General features: G+C 50.8%; 4 protein-coding genes across 4 annotated transcripts; 2 read left to right on the top strand and 2 right to left on the bottom strand.

Moving 5' to 3' along the window:
* Window positions 1-1,674: 1,674 nt before the first annotated feature.
* Window positions 1,675-13,738, bottom strand: LOC119715251 (feather keratin 1-like). Its single transcript, XM_072028860.1, has 2 exons — window positions 13,711-13,738; window positions 1,675-2,435 (listed from the first exon to the last, which is right to left on the bottom strand). Exon 2 carries the CDS (start codon window positions 2,412-2,414, stop codon window positions 2,100-2,102), a length of 315 nt encoding a protein of 104 aa, XP_071884961.1. The 5' UTR covers window positions 2,415-2,435; window positions 13,711-13,738; the 3' UTR covers window positions 1,675-2,099.
* Window positions 5,522-5,836, top strand: LOC119714036 (feather keratin 1-like). Its single transcript, XM_038168591.1, has one exon. The coding sequence runs from the start codon at window positions 5,522-5,524 to the stop codon at window positions 5,834-5,836; it is 315 nt and encodes a 104-aa protein (XP_038024519.1).
* On the bottom strand, window positions 12,993-13,307 carry LOC119714121 (feather keratin 1-like). Its single transcript, XM_038168892.2, has one exon. It carries the CDS (start codon window positions 13,305-13,307, stop codon window positions 12,993-12,995), a length of 315 nt encoding a protein of 104 aa, XP_038024820.1.
* Window positions 13,739-15,911: 2,173 nt separating the features above from the next.
* Window positions 15,912-16,226, top strand: LOC119714096 (feather keratin 1-like). Its single transcript, XM_072028662.1, has one exon. The coding sequence runs from the start codon at window positions 15,912-15,914 to the stop codon at window positions 16,224-16,226; it is 315 nt and encodes a 104-aa protein (XP_071884763.1).
* Window positions 16,227-17,213: the final 987 nt, after the last annotated feature.

Here is a 17,213-nt window from a genome sequence, read left to right on the forward strand (position 1 = left end):
TGACAAGATGCCGGAGAGCAGCCCTGCAGAGAAGGATTTAGGGGTAGTGGTTGACAGCAAGTTGAGTATGAGCCAGCAGTGTGCCCTGGCAGCCAGGAGGGCCAACTGTATCCTGGAGTGCATCAAGCATGGCATTGCTACTCGGTCAACGAAAGTGATTGTCCCGCTCTACTCCGCAGCCTCACCTCGAGTATCAGGTACAATTCTGGGCATCACAGTACAAAAAGGATGTAAAACTGTTGGAGAGTGTCCAGATGAGGGCTACAAAGATGGTGAAGAGCCTAGAGGGGAAGATGTATGAGGTCACTTGGCCTGTTCAGCCTAGAAAAGAGGAGGCTGATGGGAGACCTCATCGCGGTCTACAGCTTCTTCATGATGGAGTGTGGAGGGGCAGATGCCGATCTATTCTCCTTAGTCACCAGTGATAGGACCCGCAGGAATGGTGTCAAGCTGAGGCAGGGGAGGTTTAGGCTAGACATCATGGAAGAGGTCCTTCACTAAGAGGGTGGTCGCACACTGGAACAGGCTCCCCAGGGAAGTAGTCACTGCACCAAGCCTGTTAGAGTTTAAGAAGCATTTGGACTGTGCACTTAATCACATGGTCTAAAATTTTGGGTAGACCTGTGTGGTGCCAGGGGTTGGACTCAATGATCCTTATGGGTTCCTTCCAACTCGGGATATTCTATGGGTCTATGATTTATATTGACTGGGAAGTTTTTCCTCATGCTTGGTCTTCCAGTTCTCTCCCATATCCTGCTGAGGCTGAGGTGTGACCAAGTGGGTGGATAGTGCTCAGATGTTTGCTAGGGTCAATCCACCACATGGGTTCATAGGCAGTACTTGTCTTCCTTCCTCTGCTCCTTCCATCTGTTCCAAAGGCTTCCTGCAAAACTTTCTGGAGCAACAGGTGCTGGTTGAGTGTTTCCAAGTGCCATACATGAGCTCCCAAAGCAGTGCTTAGATCACCCAGAGCGCAGTCTCGCACATGCTTTCCTGCCAGCCAGTCCTCATGCCACATCATCTATCTTGCAGCCCTTCTATGGCAGGAGACCAGAAGCTGGCCCAGGAAAAGTTGCTTGGGTAGTATAGCCACTCAAATAGAAGTGACTCCCAGCAGTGTTCCCAGACACCATGGACACCAATTGGACCCTGGCCTTTATGAGCAGAAGCACAGTCAGGAGCTGAAGGGCAGTGAAAATCCCACTCTGCTCAGCACTCCTCCAAATGCATCTAGAACATTGTACCCAGTTTGGAGCTGTGTAGCAAGAAAGACTTTAATCAATCACAGAAAATTCTGTAGTATTGTTGTTAGGAAAGGATTTCCTGGCTCCTAGGGGAAGCTATGCCCTTCACCTTGTCAAGGACTTAGTCATCCCTCCTTCCTTACTTGCTTCATGCCATTGTGCTAATCAGAGGAAAAGACACAGTGTGCACACCAAAATGCATAGAAGTCAATCAGCTGTGTTGGACAATTCCATCCATCTCTCAGTAACTACATATTTAGAATCCAAAGTGTGACCTGATACATGAAGAAGCATTCTGAATGCAAGCCTGTGTTAACGATTGCTAAGCGTCAGCAACCACCCACTCCCAGAACTACCCATGAGCAACACGTCTCTCCCCAGGCATCCTGGAAGAGTGGCTGCAGGGGAAGGACAACTCAGAGGCACAGGCTGGGATGCAGAAGAACTTTAATATTAGAGTCAAAAGAGATCACTCCAAGTGGGGTCCCCAGTGCAGGAAGCACTAGGGGCAGACAAGAGCATGCACTGTGTGGCCCTGGCAGGCATACCGCCAGCTGTCCATCTACCCACTCAACTGAAGGAGAAGGACTGGAGGGTCCTCTCTACGATGACGTTGTCAGACTCAGAGCCTAGTGTAGCAGCGCCGAGCAAGAAGGACATAAGTGGGAAAGGAGAGAGTAGAGGAGAGGAAAGGCAGAAATGATCTGTGCATTCCAAGAGCCCAGGCTGGACCCATCCCTATGAAAGGGGTGGTAGTTTGGTGCCTCTTAATGCAACAAGCCAATGGTCTGTGCCCAGTCCACCACCAACTTCTAGATTCCCAGGAGGCTTTCTCCAGGACCATCACCAGCAGCTTTAGCAGGGGAGGCACCTTGTGCCACAGTAGCTGCTGCCAAAGCCGGAGAGGCCAAAGCCTCCAGAGGAGATGGGCACTCCCTCAGAGCTGAGGATGCTGCCAACAGCAGCAGAGGTGGAGGATCCCACAGCGGTGTTCTGCGGGAAGGAGCTGAGGATGGGGCCAGGCAGGGTCACCACCACGGGAGAGGGCTGGATGACGACAGTGGAGTCCTGGCACTGCTGGACACAGGGCTCATTGCAGCTGTTGGCCAGCGGGGTCGGGCCACAGGGTCCGCATGGCAGGCATGGCAGGCACTGGTTGTAGCAGGACATGTCTCGGGGCAGGACGTGCACCTGGTGGGAAAGAAGGACAGGAGGAGCATTGCGGTTAGTGAGTAGCATCCTGCAAGACCACCAGAGAAGAGCCATATCTAATTGTGTATTTGGGGAGCTGGCAGCTGTGTAATAAGGCTCACAGCATCCTCCTTCTGTTTCTCCATTTAACAGCCTTGGCTAGAATGTCCAGGCCCAGGAAGATCCCAACTTAGCCCATAGTTTCAGAGACACCACAGAAAAGCCCAATTTCTCTCTATGACACACCTGCTTTAACTCTCCTATGACTAGTGACTCCAAGACCCAACAGAGGATCAAGTCAGAGTTATGTGTTAAGAAACCCACCAGGGTAAGGAGGTGGAGTAAGGCCTTTAGACTCACCTTTTTCCCAGGGAGATGGAGGCGAGAAGACTCGATGAGAGAGGGAGGAGATGAGGCCACTTTTATACGTCTCCTGCACCACCCCAAGCCCACAATCACTCTACATGGGCCATAATTTTCAAGCAGACTCACCTCAAATGCAAAATATCTTAGCTAATGGCACAGGTTGTGTTTTGGTTTCCATCAATTCTGCCATTTCATTTCCTCATTTCTGAGGATATGCAGGCTATTTTCTACTACTGGTATGAGAGACCAAAGGAATGCCCCAGCAGGATCATATCAGTATGGGCAAAAAAGGAGCCTGAGTGCAGGAGTGGTTGCATTCAGTCAGAGGACAGGACATGGCTTTGTGCACTTCAGGGAATGGTTGGTGATGTGTTTTGCAGGAAGAGGGCCTGCTCCTCATGGAGCTGCAATCACAGCAGAACACCCAAGGTCCTGTTCATTAAGAATGCACCATAAGCTTCTCTCTTGTCCCTCCCTCATTGCTCCATCCAACGGTCACTGGTCTTTGCCTCCCCAGGCATCCAGGCTGTGCCAATGCTTTCAGCTGTCTGCCTTGATGCCATTACCACTTCCACTAACTTGGGAGGAGACAGCAACTGGGGGCCAGCTGGTGCACTCTGGTGCAGGGCTGCCACAAGGGGAGACCTAGACAGCCTGCGGGAATGGGCCCTCAGGAACCTCAAGGCAATCTAGAAGGACAAAAGGCAGGTCCTGCACAGGATGGGGAACAAACTCTTGCGGCACTGCAGACTGGGGACTGAACTACCCTCTGATCCTGCGTCCCCTGGACCTCCTCTGAGTAGGTCTGCCCCCAGAGTAGGGTCAGACATGAAGGGTGGAAGGCAAGGGACACACAAGCCTCACCCTCCTGGCCAAAGAGATGGGGCTGTATGTAGGAGCTCTCCTGAGTGCTTTCTGGAGGGAAAGAAAGGCTTGCAGAAAACATCTTCCCCCTTGATGGGACTCGTCTCTGGGTCCCAGGCAATACGTCTTCTCCTAGCATTAGGGCTTCAGCACACCTCCTCTGCCATGTCCCAAAGCCCTCCTCAGGCAACAGAACAAGCCAGCACCACTGGGGGGACAAGGAAGCTCCCACTCAACAAGCGAGGGCTGGCAGGAATGGGCACTGCCACGCGGCTGGGCATGCTCAGGGAGGGGACTTGCTCACAAGGGCCCTGGCTACAGAAACACCTCCCAGACTCCATCAAGGAGGCAATGCATCCCTGCTGCATGAACAAAGCACTTCCCTGCCCTGCAGACATGGGAGGCAGCTGGGACACACCCCAGGAGGGCAAGGGAATGCCTTCAGCAGGCAAACTTCCTAGGACAGACTCTCCCTGCCCAGGACGAGTCATGCTCTAATTTGGGATTGGCCACGTGCCACATTTTTGGCATGAAGCCAAGCCAGAGTGCCTGCTGTCTGCAGGCCTGAGCACCACGCATGCCAAATCCTCCTCCATCCAAGCATCTCAAGCTGTGCCATGCTCCAGGCAGCCCCAACAGCCATCACCCTGCAGCATGACCTTCTGGCGAATACTCTCATAACTCAGGCAGCTCACAGGATTGCCAGTGTGTTTTGCACAATAGAGCATGTCTTTGGGTGTGCTGCTGTTCAGGGAATGCATCCGGCCAAAGTGCATGGTATGGCAAGGAGAGTGGTGGAGCAAGACACTGTCCCGGTGAACAACTCAATCCTCTGGTCATGACTCTGCTGCGCTCCAGGCAGCACCAACAGCCATTACGCTGCATCATGACCTTCTGGCCAGTACTCTCACAGTTTGGGCATTTCTAAGGTGCACCACAGCCCATCTGCCTTTGTTGGTAATGAGCTGTAACTGGTGGAGCAGGATCAGAGACAGACTGGGTGGGAAAAGGACGTGCTGTGTCCTTGGGCAACAGCACCTTCAAGCATCCAGAAGGGCACTGCATAGGTAAGAGAACATATGCGTCTTCTTGCGAAGAGGATCCAAATGGGGTCAATGCATATCCAATGGACTGATGTCCCTGGCATGCACAGGACCCTTTCTGTCCCCTTCAGACTCATCATGCCCCTACTGATGCGTTCCTGCCATGAAAAATACTTGCACCTCTTATTTTTGTACTGGAAATGAGCTTCTGTTTCCAAATGGTGAGTCCAGAAATGAGGAAATTAAATGACAGGAAACCAAAGCACAACCTGTGCCATTAGCTAAGATTCTTTGCATTTGAGGTGAGTATGCGGGAAAAATACGGCCTGAGTGATTGATGGGCCTGGGATGGTGAGGAGAGGTATAAAACATGGCCCATCTCCTCACTCTTCCATCCACTCCTCTTCCCTCCATCTCTCTGGGATTAAGGTGAGTCTCAAGATCTTTCTTTTCCTCTTCATCCCTGGGGATTTCACTGAACATGCCTGCACCTTCATAATCTGTTGGGTATTTGGGTCTCTAGTTCTGGGAGAGGGAAAGGCTCAGCAGGTGTGGAATGAAGAGAAGCTCGATCTCAGTTGAGGTGTATCTGAAGCTATGGGCTAGATGGAGAGCTTTGTCAAACTGGATATTATTGCCAAGGACATTGGGGCCAAAGGGAAGGAGAAGGCTAAGGGCCTCCTTTCACAGCTGCCAGGCCCCAAAACAGCATGTGCCATGGCTTTCCTGGGGTGGACTGGCAGGATTATCCTCTCTCACACCCATGCTTCTCCAGGCCCTCTCTCTCACCAGGTGCATCTCTAGCCTGGAAACATGTCCTGCTACAACCAGTGCCTGCCGTGCCTGCCATGCGGACCCTGTGGCCCAACCCCACTGGCCAACAGCTGCAATGAGCCCTGTGTCCAGCAGTGCCAGGACTCCACTGTCGTCATCCAGCCCTCTCCCGTGGTGGTGACCCTGCCCGGCCCCATCCTCAGCTCCTTCCCGCAGAACACCGCCGTGGGATCTTCCACCTCTGCTGCCATTGGCAGCATCCTCAGCTCTCAGGGAGTGCCCATCTCCTCCGGGGGCTTTGGTCTCTCCGGCCTTGGCAGCGGCTACTGCGGCAGGAGGTGCTTCCCGTGCTAAAGCTGCTGGTGATGGCAGAGAAAGACTCCCAAGGACCCAAACATTGGTGGTGGACTGGGCACAGACCATTGGCTTCTTGTGTTCAAAGGGCCAAACCACCCCACCATCCCTTTTATAAAGGATGGGTCCATCCTGGGCTCTCAGAAAGCACAGCCCATTTCTGCCTTTCCTCTCCTCCACTCTCCCACTCTCTCCTTTCCCACCTGTGTCCTTGTTGCTCAATGCTGCTCTGAGTCTGACAACATCATCCTAGGGGGGACCTTCTGTCCCTTCTCCCTCAGTGGAATGGGCAGATGGTGGGATGCCCACCATGGCCACACAGATAATGTTCTCGTCTGCCCCTTGTGCTTCCTGCATTGGGGCCTCCCCCCCATCAACTTTGTTTCCCACTTTTGACTCATTAAAGTTCTACTGCATCCCAGCTTGTGCCTCTTTATCATCCTTTTCCCTGAAGACCGTCTCCCAGAGTTCCCTGCGAAAGAGATGTTGCTCAGTGGTGGGTCTCTGGGGGGGGTTGTTGGCAGTTGTGCTGAGCAATACTTAATAGAGGCCTGCTATGTGTAGGCTTCATAATGCACCATTTTACCTTCTAGTTTCTAAATGTATCCGTTTAGGGATGGTGTCCTGGTTTTAGCTGATAAAGAGCTAATTTTCTTTGTAGTAGCTGCTGTGTGCCATGTTTTGGATTTAGGAGACAAATAATGTTGATAACACCCTGATGATTTAGTTTTTGCAGGACAGTTATTATACTGAGTCAAAGACTTTTCATCCTCTCATACTCTCGCATATTCTCACATACTCTCATATTCTCACAGAATCATAGAATATCTGAGTTGGAAGGGATCCGCAAGGATCATCCAGTCCAATTCTAGGTCCCCAGGGGACCACCAAAATAAATAAATAAATAAAATAAAATCAGATCATGTGTCTAAGAGCGTTGTCCAAATGCTTCCTGAACTCTGCCTGTCTCGGTGCCATGACCACTTCCCTGGGGAGCCTGTTCCATTGTCAGACCAATTTTTTGGTGAAGAACTTTTTCTTGATATCCATCCTGAACTTCCCTTGTTGCAACTTCAAGCCATTCCCTTGGGCCCTATAGCTGGTCACCAGAAAGAAGAGATCAGTACCTGCCTCTCCACTCCGCCTCACAATGAAGCTGTAGACTGCAATGAGGTCTCCCCTCAGCCTGCTCTTCCACTCATTATGTCTTCCCTTCTAGACCCTTTACCTAATTTGTTGTCCTCCTTTGGACACTCTCTAACACCTTTATGCCTTTCTTATATTGTGGTGCCCAAAACTGCACACAGTACTCCAGGTGACACCACACCAGCATAGGGTAGAGCAAGACAATCACTTTCCTTGACCACCCTGTGATACAGTCGGCCCTCCTGGCTGCCAAGGCACACTGCTGGCTAACATTCAGCTTGTTGTCAATCAAAACCCCCAAATTGTTTCCTGTGATGCTGCTCTCCAGCATCTCATCCCACACTCTGAACTTATAACCAGGGTTGCTTCTTCCCGGGTGCAGGATCCAGCACTTGCTCTTTTTGGTGGTTCATGCTGTTGGTGATTGTCCAGTTCTCTAATTTGTCCAGATTTCTCTGCAAGGCCTCACCACCCTTGACAGGGTCAACATCTCCAGCCAATTTGGTATTATCCACAAACTTGCTCAAAAAACCTTCAACTCCTTCATCCATATTGCTTATGAAAACATTGAAGAGGGCTGGTCCTAAAATGGAGCCCTGGGGAACCCCACTGGTGGCAGGTCGCCAGCCTGATGTAACTCCATTTACAAGAGCCCTCTTGGCCTGACCCATCAGACAATTGTTCACCCATGTTATTAACCGTTTATCTTACTGTATTCTGGTCATTACATCGACTGGCTTCCCTTGGTCAACTAGCTGAGTGATTTTGTCATAGAAGGAAATTAAGTTTGTTAGACATGACCTTCCCCTAGTGAACCTGTGTCAGCTCTAACCAATAACTGTGTTGTCCTTTAGACATTTTTCAGTAACTCCCAGACTAATCATCTCCATACTTTTACCAGGCCTGAAGTGAGACTGACAGGCCTTTAATTGCCAGGATCTTCTTTCTTGCCCTTCTTGAAAAGGGTGGGGATGTAGAAGAAGCTGAGAGGAGCTACAGCCAGAACAGTTGACCCAAACTGGCCAAAGAGATGTTTCATACTATATGATGTCATGATGGACAATAAAAACTGTGTGGGTTGGCTGGCTGGGGGGGACACAATTGCTCAGGGACTGGCTGGGCATTGGATGGTAGGTGGTGAAAAATTATAAATCACTTCTTTTATACACTTATATATATAGTTATCATTATTATTATCTTTATTTTCCCTTCCATTTCTATCCTATTAAACTCTATTTATCTCAACCCATGAGTTTTTATTTGTTTTCCTTCTGATTCTCTCCCCCATCCTACTTGGCAGGGTAGGAAGTGAGTGAATGACTCATTGGTGTTTAGCATTCTGCCAGTTTAAACTGCAACAGGAGAGCAAAGATAATGACAGGTTAAGCGCAGATAATGACAGATCTGACCAAACTGTGTTAAAACAGTATTTGTTATAAACATGATATTAGTTTAATAGTTGGTGGTTACAATGTTGATTTTTTTGTTTGTTTTTCACAATGTTGATTTATGTGCTTCCAAGGTTATTAATTCCTTTCTTTTTGTTTATTATCTCTGGTCCTGGCCTAAGTTTGTTTATGGTTCTGCCAGTTTGTATATAGCATGTGCTCATAGCACACTGACTGTGAATTTAATCCAGGAGTTGTACTCAGTATGGCCATCAGTTTAGTACTTCAGAAGCCTGACTGTAGAAACTATTAACAAGCATACCCTTTACTCCAGGTGAGTTAAAATGTTTTTTGAAAATTTTGAATATTCTGGGCATGTTCAATCTAGCAGGATCCTATTGCTATGTCTCCTACACGTGTTTCCACATGTCTGTAGCTAGACAACTATTTAAAAATTCCCACCCAGAGATCTGCCCTGAGGCAGGATGGTTATGAGTGGCAAGGTATGTGGGAGGATATGGGAAGGTATTTATCACGATTGTCACCTCCAGTGGTTTTGGAATTCACCCCTGAACAAATTCGGCATCCTAAAAAGCTGATAAAATGTTTTAAAATGGTATGCCCCCATCCTGGAAATGCCAGAGATTTACAGCTTGCTGCACTGTGCGGGGGTCTGGCCTGTGCCTATCAAACAATATCCAATACTATTCAGAACCTTCAAAGGGAAGAAAATCTCTCTGGATCTGATCCAGTCCCTGCAGCAGTCTCTGCAGCTACTCCAACTGCCACTCCAACCCTCGTGACAGACCCTGCAGCTGAACAAGAGAATCAAACTGTGCTGGCATCAGTCACCTCTATATGTAAGACAAAGCAATGTATGCAAAAGTCAGCTCATTTAGTAAGGAAAGAAACTCCTACTCAAAAGGGAAGGAGGAAGAAGAAGATGAGGCAGGCTTCTCCAAAGCAGGACCATCACAGGAACAGGAAGAGGAAAATGTCGTAAAAGCACCAGTAACCACCAGATCTCTATCCCTGGGTGATCTGTAAAATATGCAAAAAGACTTCAGTCATCATCCAGGTGAGCACATTGCCAGCTGGCTGCTCCAATGCTGGGATACTGGGGCCAGTAGCCTGGAATTGGAGGACAGGAAAGCCAAGCAGCTAGGCTCCCTCTCTAGGGAAAGGAAAATTTACAAAGTGATTAGAAAGGGGGCATGATCCTTCAGTCTCTGAAGGCTACTCCTGTCAGGCATGAGGGAAAGAGATTCCTTCAAGGAAGATGCTGTATGTCACTGTGGTGATTTTAGCCTGCTGGACAGCTAAACACCACAACTGCTTTCTCATTCCCCCTCCTCAAAGGAAAAGAGGGAGAAAATATGATGGAAAGGGCTCAAGGGTTAAAATGAGGACAGAGAGATCACTCACCAAGTCTCGTCATGGGCAAAACAGACTCATCAGAGTAGGCAGATTAAAGTAATTTACTACCTATCACTAGCAGAGTAGAACAGTGAGAAACCAAAAACAAATTAAAAACACCTTCCCCACCCACCCACCCTCTTCTACATCCTTCCCTCAAGCAGTGCATGGGAATGGGGAATGGAGGCTCTGGTCAGTCCATAACACTTCGTCTCTGCCTCTCTTTCAAGGTGACTCTGCCCCTGCTCCAGCATAGGGTCCCCCCCCATAGGATGCCATCCTTGCCAGACTGATCCTGCATGGGCTGCCTACAGGCAGCAGCTCTACAAGAACTGCTGCATATATGGCTCTGTACCAAGGGGTCCATCTATCACAAGCAAACTGCTTCAACCTGTGTCCCCCACAGGCAGCGGCTCCCCCCAGATCCCCTGCTCCTGCATGGGCTTCTGTCCAGGGGTTTCAGCTCCAGACTGGGGCCTGCTCCTACAGGGGTTCTCTATGGGCCACAGCCTCCTTCAGGCCATATCCACCTGCTCCACTGTGGGCTGCAGTGTGGAGATGTGCTCCACAGGGACTTCAGAATATCACCAGAAGAGGAAGTGATGCACGCTGAAGAGGCCCCTCTGTATAATAAACTACCAGAAAATGAGAAGCAATATGCTCTGTTCACCGATGGGTCCTGTTGAATTGTTGAAAAGCATTGGAGGTGGAAGTCTGCTTTATGGAGTCCTATACAGCAAGTTGCAGAAACTGCTGAAGGGCCTTGAAAAGCAAGTCTAATGGTGACATGGCACCCCAGAAAGAAATAAGTTGGACAACAGGATTCATTTCTGAAACGACCTCACAGACACCTGGGCCAAAGAGCATGGCATTGATTGGGTGTATCACATCCCCTCTCATGCACCAGCCTCTAGGAAAATCAAATGATACAATGGACTGTTAAAGACTTCACTAAGAGCAATAGGTGCTGGGACATTCCAACATCGGGATGTCCCACACTTAACAAAGGCCTCCTGGTTAGTCAACACTAGGCAATCTGCCAACCAAGCTGGCCCTGCCCGATCAAAACTGTTACATACTGAAGGAGATAAAGTCCCCATAAATAACATGCTGGAGAAGACAGTCTGAGTTATTCCTGCCACAGGCAAATGGAAATCCAACCATGGGATTGCTTCTGCTCAAGGCTCTGGGTGCATTTGGTGAGTAAAGTGGAAGGATGTGGAAGTCCAACGCATACCCTCAAACGGATTTAATTTGGGGTGAGAATAGCCAATTATTTGAATTGTATTATTTTAATTTTTATAGTATTGTATAGTATTATATGCTGTAGGACATTGCTACTATAGTCACTATAAGTCACATCAATGGTATTACAGGAAGAGTCATCCAGAAGAATGAATGTTGATGGAAACAAATGAAGTACATCAGTGATAGAACCAGACAAGCACAGCAGTGATGAAACCAGAGCAGGCCTCTGCATACATCCCCATACACTATCTCTTCTGCCCCAAAAGACACTTACGAAAGATAGAGCCCAAAGTCATGAACTACATAAAAACAGACAATTTAGAAGGATGGTCCATAGGCTATGGGAGTAATATCAGTGTGTAAATATCAAAAGACAAGAGAGGTGGAAATTACATAGGATGTAATAGAAAGCACAGGACCTGAGAGTGATGTAAATGGTATGAAATAAGGGGTGGATATTGTCCTGGTTTTGGCTGGGATAGAGTTAATTTTCTTCGTAGAGGCACTTACATGCCACATATTGGCTTTGGGAAAAAAATAATACCAATAACACAATTATATTTTCAATGCAAGCACATGGTCTCGTCTCTTTAGCCATGCACTGGTACACCGTTGAGCCTGGTTCTGTCTTCTTCAGGACCTCAGGGTAGCTACTCCAAAGGTGCTCTTCGGTCTCCAAACAAAACCTGATCTTCCACACACTAAGGAAAGCCTGTACCCCCAGATTCTCCTCATTACCCAATTGCTGTGGCTACCTGACAATCCTGGACAACATCAGCAAAACTCATTCTACTTGAACAATGTATTTCTTGAAACAGAGCCCAAAACTGGACGCAGTGCTTCAGCTGCATTTGGAGGAGTGCTGAGCAGAGTGGGATTGTCACCTCCCTTCACCTCCTGGCTAAGCTTCTGCTCATACAGCCCAGGATGTCCTTGGTGTCCTCGATGTCTCAGAACACTGCTGGGAGTCACTTCTCTTTGTATGGGATTACCACCCAAGTAACTTTTTCTGGGCCAGCTTTTAACCTGCTGCCATCGAAAGGCTGCAAGATAGGCGATGTGGCATGAGGGCGGGCTGGCAGGAAGGCATTTGCCAAACTGGGCTTTGGGTGCTGTGTTGAGGAGCTCATGGATGGACCTTGGAGACACTCTTCTCTTCCCCTCAGTCTCTCCCTACCTCCCTCTTCCCCACAAGCTGTTCCAGGAAGCTCTGGGAACAGATGGGAAGAGTAAGAGATGGAGGACATGCACTCCTTGTGAGCCTGTGTGGTGGGCAGACCCCAGCAAACATTTAAGCACCCACCAACTACTCGCTCACACTACAGCCGCAGCAGGGTAGGGGAGACAGCTGGAAGACCAAGAGTGAGAAAAACTCCTGGGTCAACATAAGGATAGCTGCTGCCCTCCCGGGGCCTCCTGCAGCTCTGGCTCCTCACTGGAGGCCAGCAGTGGCCACATGCCACCTTCAGCAGGCTGTGCACTGAGGCCGAGATGGCACGCCAGGACAGAGAGGCAGCAAAGCTGGGCCTGATGGCCAGGGCCCTGCAGGGCTCATGGGCACCTCCCTCATCTGTGGGTGACAGTGCTTTCCCAAGAGGCCCTACTGCACACAGCCTCACCCTTGGGAAATGTGAATGGTCCCCATGTGTCCCACATGCCCCCCTGACATCCCCAGAGAAACAGCACTGGTCCTGACAGCTGGTGTCTGGAGTGTCTGCAGGAGAAGGACAACTCAGAGGCGCAGGCTGAGATGCAGCAGAACTTTAATATTAGGGTCAAAAGAGGGAAAAGAGGTTGCTCCAAGAGGAAGCCCTAGTTCAGGAAGCACCAGGAGCAGATGAGAGCGTGCACCATGGCTGACCCCATCCTTCCTATAAGGGGTGTTGGGGTTGTTTGGTCCCTCTGAACAAAAGAAGCCAATGCTCTGTGCCCACTCTGCTCTGAATTTCTGTGGTCCTTTAGCAGGGGAAGCACCTCCTGCCGCAGTAGCCGCTGCCCAAGCCGGAGAGGCCAAAGCCCCCGGAGGAGATGGGCACTCCCTGAGAGCTGAGGATGCTGCCAACAGCAGCAGAGGTGGAGGATCCCACGGCGGTGTTCTGCGGGAAGGAGCTGAGGATGGGGCCGGGCAGGGTCACCACCACGGGAGAGGGCTGGATGAAGACGTTGGAGTCCTGGCACTGCTGGACACAGGGCTCATTGCAGCTGTTGGCCAGTGGGGTTGGGCCACAGGGTCCGCATGGCAGGCACGGCAGGCACTGGTTGTAGCAGGACATGTCTCGGGGCAGGACGTGCACCTGATGGGAGGGAGGGCGCAAAGGGGCACAAGGGTGAGAGAGGAGCAGTCTGCCAGCACACCACTGGACAGCAGCAGCACATGCGGTTTGGGGAGCTGGCAGCTGTGAAAGGAGGCCCACAGCCTTCTCCTTCCCCTGGGCACCAATGTCCTTGAACAGAATATCCCAGCCCAGGAAGCTCCCTACTTAGCCCATAGCTTCAGATACACCTCAGCCAGGACCCAGCTTCACTCCACACACTACTTCACTCCACACTTCACATCTACTGTTCCCTTCCCTCTCCCATTTCTAGCTTTCCCAAGACCCAAGAGAAGATGAAGAGGCAGGCATGTGCTAAGAAATTCCCCAGGACGAAGTCGAGGAGAAAGGGCTTCAGACTCACCTTGATCCCAAGGAGATGGAGGTAACAGGAGTGGATGAGGGAGTGAGGAAATGGGGCTGCTTTTATACCTCTCCTGCACTGCCCCAGGCCCACAGTCACTCTATGCGGGCCGTAATTTTCTAGCAGACTCACCTCAAATGCAAAATATCTTAGCTAATGGCACAGGTTGTGCTTTGGTTTCTGTCAACTCTGCCATTTCATTTCCTCATTTCTGACCTGACCATTTGGCCACAAAGGCTCCTTTCAAGTACAAGGATAACAGGTCAAGCATTTCCCCTGGCAGGAACACATCAGTAGGGACAGTATATTAGTCCTAAGTTCTGGAGAGCATGGTACCTGTCTCTGTGGAAGTGCATTCACCTCTTAGATAGAAAGCGCACATATCCTCCTCTCTTTGGTGTGCCCTTCTAAATGCCCAAAGGCTCCTTCACCAAGGGACAAGGAGCATCCTTCTCCTGCTGGCCTGGCTCCCAGCCTACTCCAACAGTCACAGCTCATTGCCTGCATAGGCAGATGGCCTGTACTGCAGCTTTGAAATGCCCAAGTTGTGAGAGTACTCGCCAAAAGGTCATGCTGCAGGGTAATGGCTGTTGGGGCTGCCTGGAGGGTGGCACAGCTTGAGCTTGGACCTCAGACAGAGCTGCTTGGATGGATGGCGATTTGGTATGCATGGTGCTCAGGCCTGCAGACAGCAGGCACTCTGGCTTGGCCTCATGCCAAAAGTGTGGCACGTGGCCAATCCCAAATTAGAGCATGACTCGTCCTGGGCAGGGAGAGTCTCTCCCAGGAAGTTTGCCTGCTGAAGGCATTCCCTTGCCCTCCTGGGGTGTGTCCTAGCTGCCTCCCATGTCTGCAGGGCAGGGAAGTGCTTTGATCATGCAGCAGGGATGCATTGCCTCCTTGATGGAGTCTGGGAGGTGTTTCTGTAGCCAGGGCCCTTGTGAGCAAGTCCCCTCCCTGAGCATGCCCAGCCGCGTGGCAGTGCCAGCTCCTGCCAGCCCTTGCTGGCAGCAGTAGGGCAGACCTACTCAGAGGAGGTCCAGGGGACGCAGGATCAGAGGGTAGTTCAGTCCCCAGTCTGCAGTGCCGCAAGAGTTTGTTCCCCATCCTGTGCAGGACTTGCCTTTTGTCCTTCTAGATTGCCTTGAGGTTCCTGAGGGCCCATTCCCGCAGGCTGTCTAGGTCTCCCCTTGTGGCAGCCCTGCACCAGAGTGCACCAGCTGGCCCCCAGTTGCTGTCTCCTCCCAAGTTAGTGGAAGTGGTAATGGCATCAAGGCAGACAGCTGAAAGCATTGGCAAAGTCTGGATGCGCGGGGAGGCAAAGACCAGTGACCATTGGATGGAGCCACAAAGGAGGGAGGAGAGAGAAGCTTGTGGCGCATCCTTAAGGAATAGGAGCCTCTGCTGAGGTCTGCAGCTCCAAGAGGAGCGGGGCCTCTTCCTGCAAAACACATCACCGGCCATTCCCTGAAGTGCACAAAAGCATGTCCTGTCCTCCGCCTGAATGCAACCACTCTCTTGCACTTTTCTGCCCATACTGATATGATCCTGCTGGGGTATTCCTTTGAACTCTGATACCAGAAAGTAGCCTGTATGGTACAATAGGCATGTCAGAAATGAGGAAATGAAATGGTAGAGCTGATGGAAACCAAAATACAACCTGTGGCATTAGCTAAAATATTTTGCATTTAAGGAGTGTCTACTGGAAAATTATGGCTTCCGTAGAGTGACTGTGGGCCTGGGGCAGTGCAGAGAGGTATAAAAGTGGCCCAGTCTCCTCACACTCTTCATCCACTGCTCTTGCCTCCATCTCCCTGGGAACGAGGTGAGTCTGAAGGCCTTTCTTCTCCTCTTCTTCCCTGGGGATTTCTTAAACATGCCTGCCTCTTCATATTCTCCTGGATCTTGGGAGTGCTAGTCATGGGAGAGGGAAAAGAGCAGCATACGTGTCATGGAGAGAACCTGCAGCTTGGCTGAATTTCTCCATGGCTATGGGCTAGGTGGGGAGCTTCGTCAGACTGGACAGTCCTGGCCGAGCTCTTGTGTCCAAAGTTAAGCCCATGGGGCTCCTTACACAGCTGACAGGTCACAAAACAGAACGTACCATGGCTTTCCTGCAGTGGTCTGGCACATTTCTCCTCTCTCATAGAAGTTCTCCTCTGGGCCCTCTCTCTTACCAGGTACACCTCCTGCCCTGAGACATGTCCTGCTACAACCAGTGCCTGCCATGCCTGCCATGCGGACCCTGTGGCCCAACTCCGCTGGCCAACAGCTGCAATGAGCCCTGTGTCAGGCAGTGCCAGGACTCCAACGTCTTCATCCAGCCCTCTCCTGTGGTGGTGACCCTGCCCGGCCCTATCCTCAGCTCCTTCCCGCAGAACACCGCCGTGGGATCCTCCACCTCTGCTGCTGTTGGCAGCATCCTCAGCTCTCAGGGAGTGCCCATCTCCTCCGGGGGCTTTGGCCTCTCCGGCTTGGGCAGCGGCTACTGCGGCAGGAGGTGCTTCCCCTGCTAAAGCTGCTGGTGATGGCCCGGGAGAAAGACGCCCAGGGACCCAGAAGTTGGTAGCGGACAGAGCATTGGCTTTTTGCATTGAGGTGCCAAACACTCCCAGCACCATTGCAAATGGATGGGGCCAGCCTGGCCTCTTGGAAAGCACAGCCCATGTCTGCCTTTCCTCACCTTCACTCTCTCCTTTCCCACCTGTGTCCTTGTTGCTCACTGCAGCTCCACTGCGCTCAAAGTCCGACAGTGACATCCTAGTGTGGACCTTCTGTCCCTTCTCCCTCAGTGGAATGGGCAGATGGACAGGTGGTGGGATGCCCTCCATGGCCACACAGTGCACGCTCTCGTCTGCCCCTGGAGCTTTCTGCACTGGGGCATCCTCTTGGTGTGACCTCAGTTCCCTCTTTTGACTCTAATATTAAAGTTCTTCTGCATCCCAGCCTGTGCCTCTGAGTTGTCTTTCCCCTGCAGCAGCTTTTCCAGGATGCCTGGGGAGAGAGGTGTTGCTCACGGGTAGTTCTGGGAGTGGGTGGTTGCTGATGATCATGCTTTGCGATCATTAACACAGGCTTGCATTCAGAATGCTTCTTCATGTATCAGGTCACCCTCTGGATTCTAAATATGTGGTTACATAGAGGTGGATGGAATTATCCAACATAGCTGATTGGCTTCTATGCATTTTGGTGTGCACACTGTTTCTTCTCTTCCTTGACAAGGTGGAGGGCATAGCTGCCCAAGAGAAGACAGGAAATCCCTTCCTAACAAAAACACTGCAGAACTTGCTGTGCTTGGTCAGTCTTTCTTGCTACACAGCCCCAAACTGGGCACAGTGTTCCAGATGCGTTTGGAGGAGTGCCGAGCAGAGTGGGATTGTCACTGCCCTCAATGACACCAAGCTGAGTGGTGCAGCTGATAGAAAAGAAGGAAGAGATGCCATTCAAAGGGACCTCCTCAGGCTGGCGAAGTGGGCCTGTGTTAACCGCATGAGGTTCAACAA

The sequence above is a fragment of the Anas platyrhynchos genome, chromosome 28 (genome assembly GCF_047663525.1).
Source record: "Anas platyrhynchos isolate ZD024472 breed Pekin duck chromosome 28, IASCAAS_PekinDuck_T2T, whole genome shotgun sequence".
NCBI lineage: Eukaryota > Metazoa > Chordata > Aves > Anseriformes > Anatidae > Anas > Anas platyrhynchos.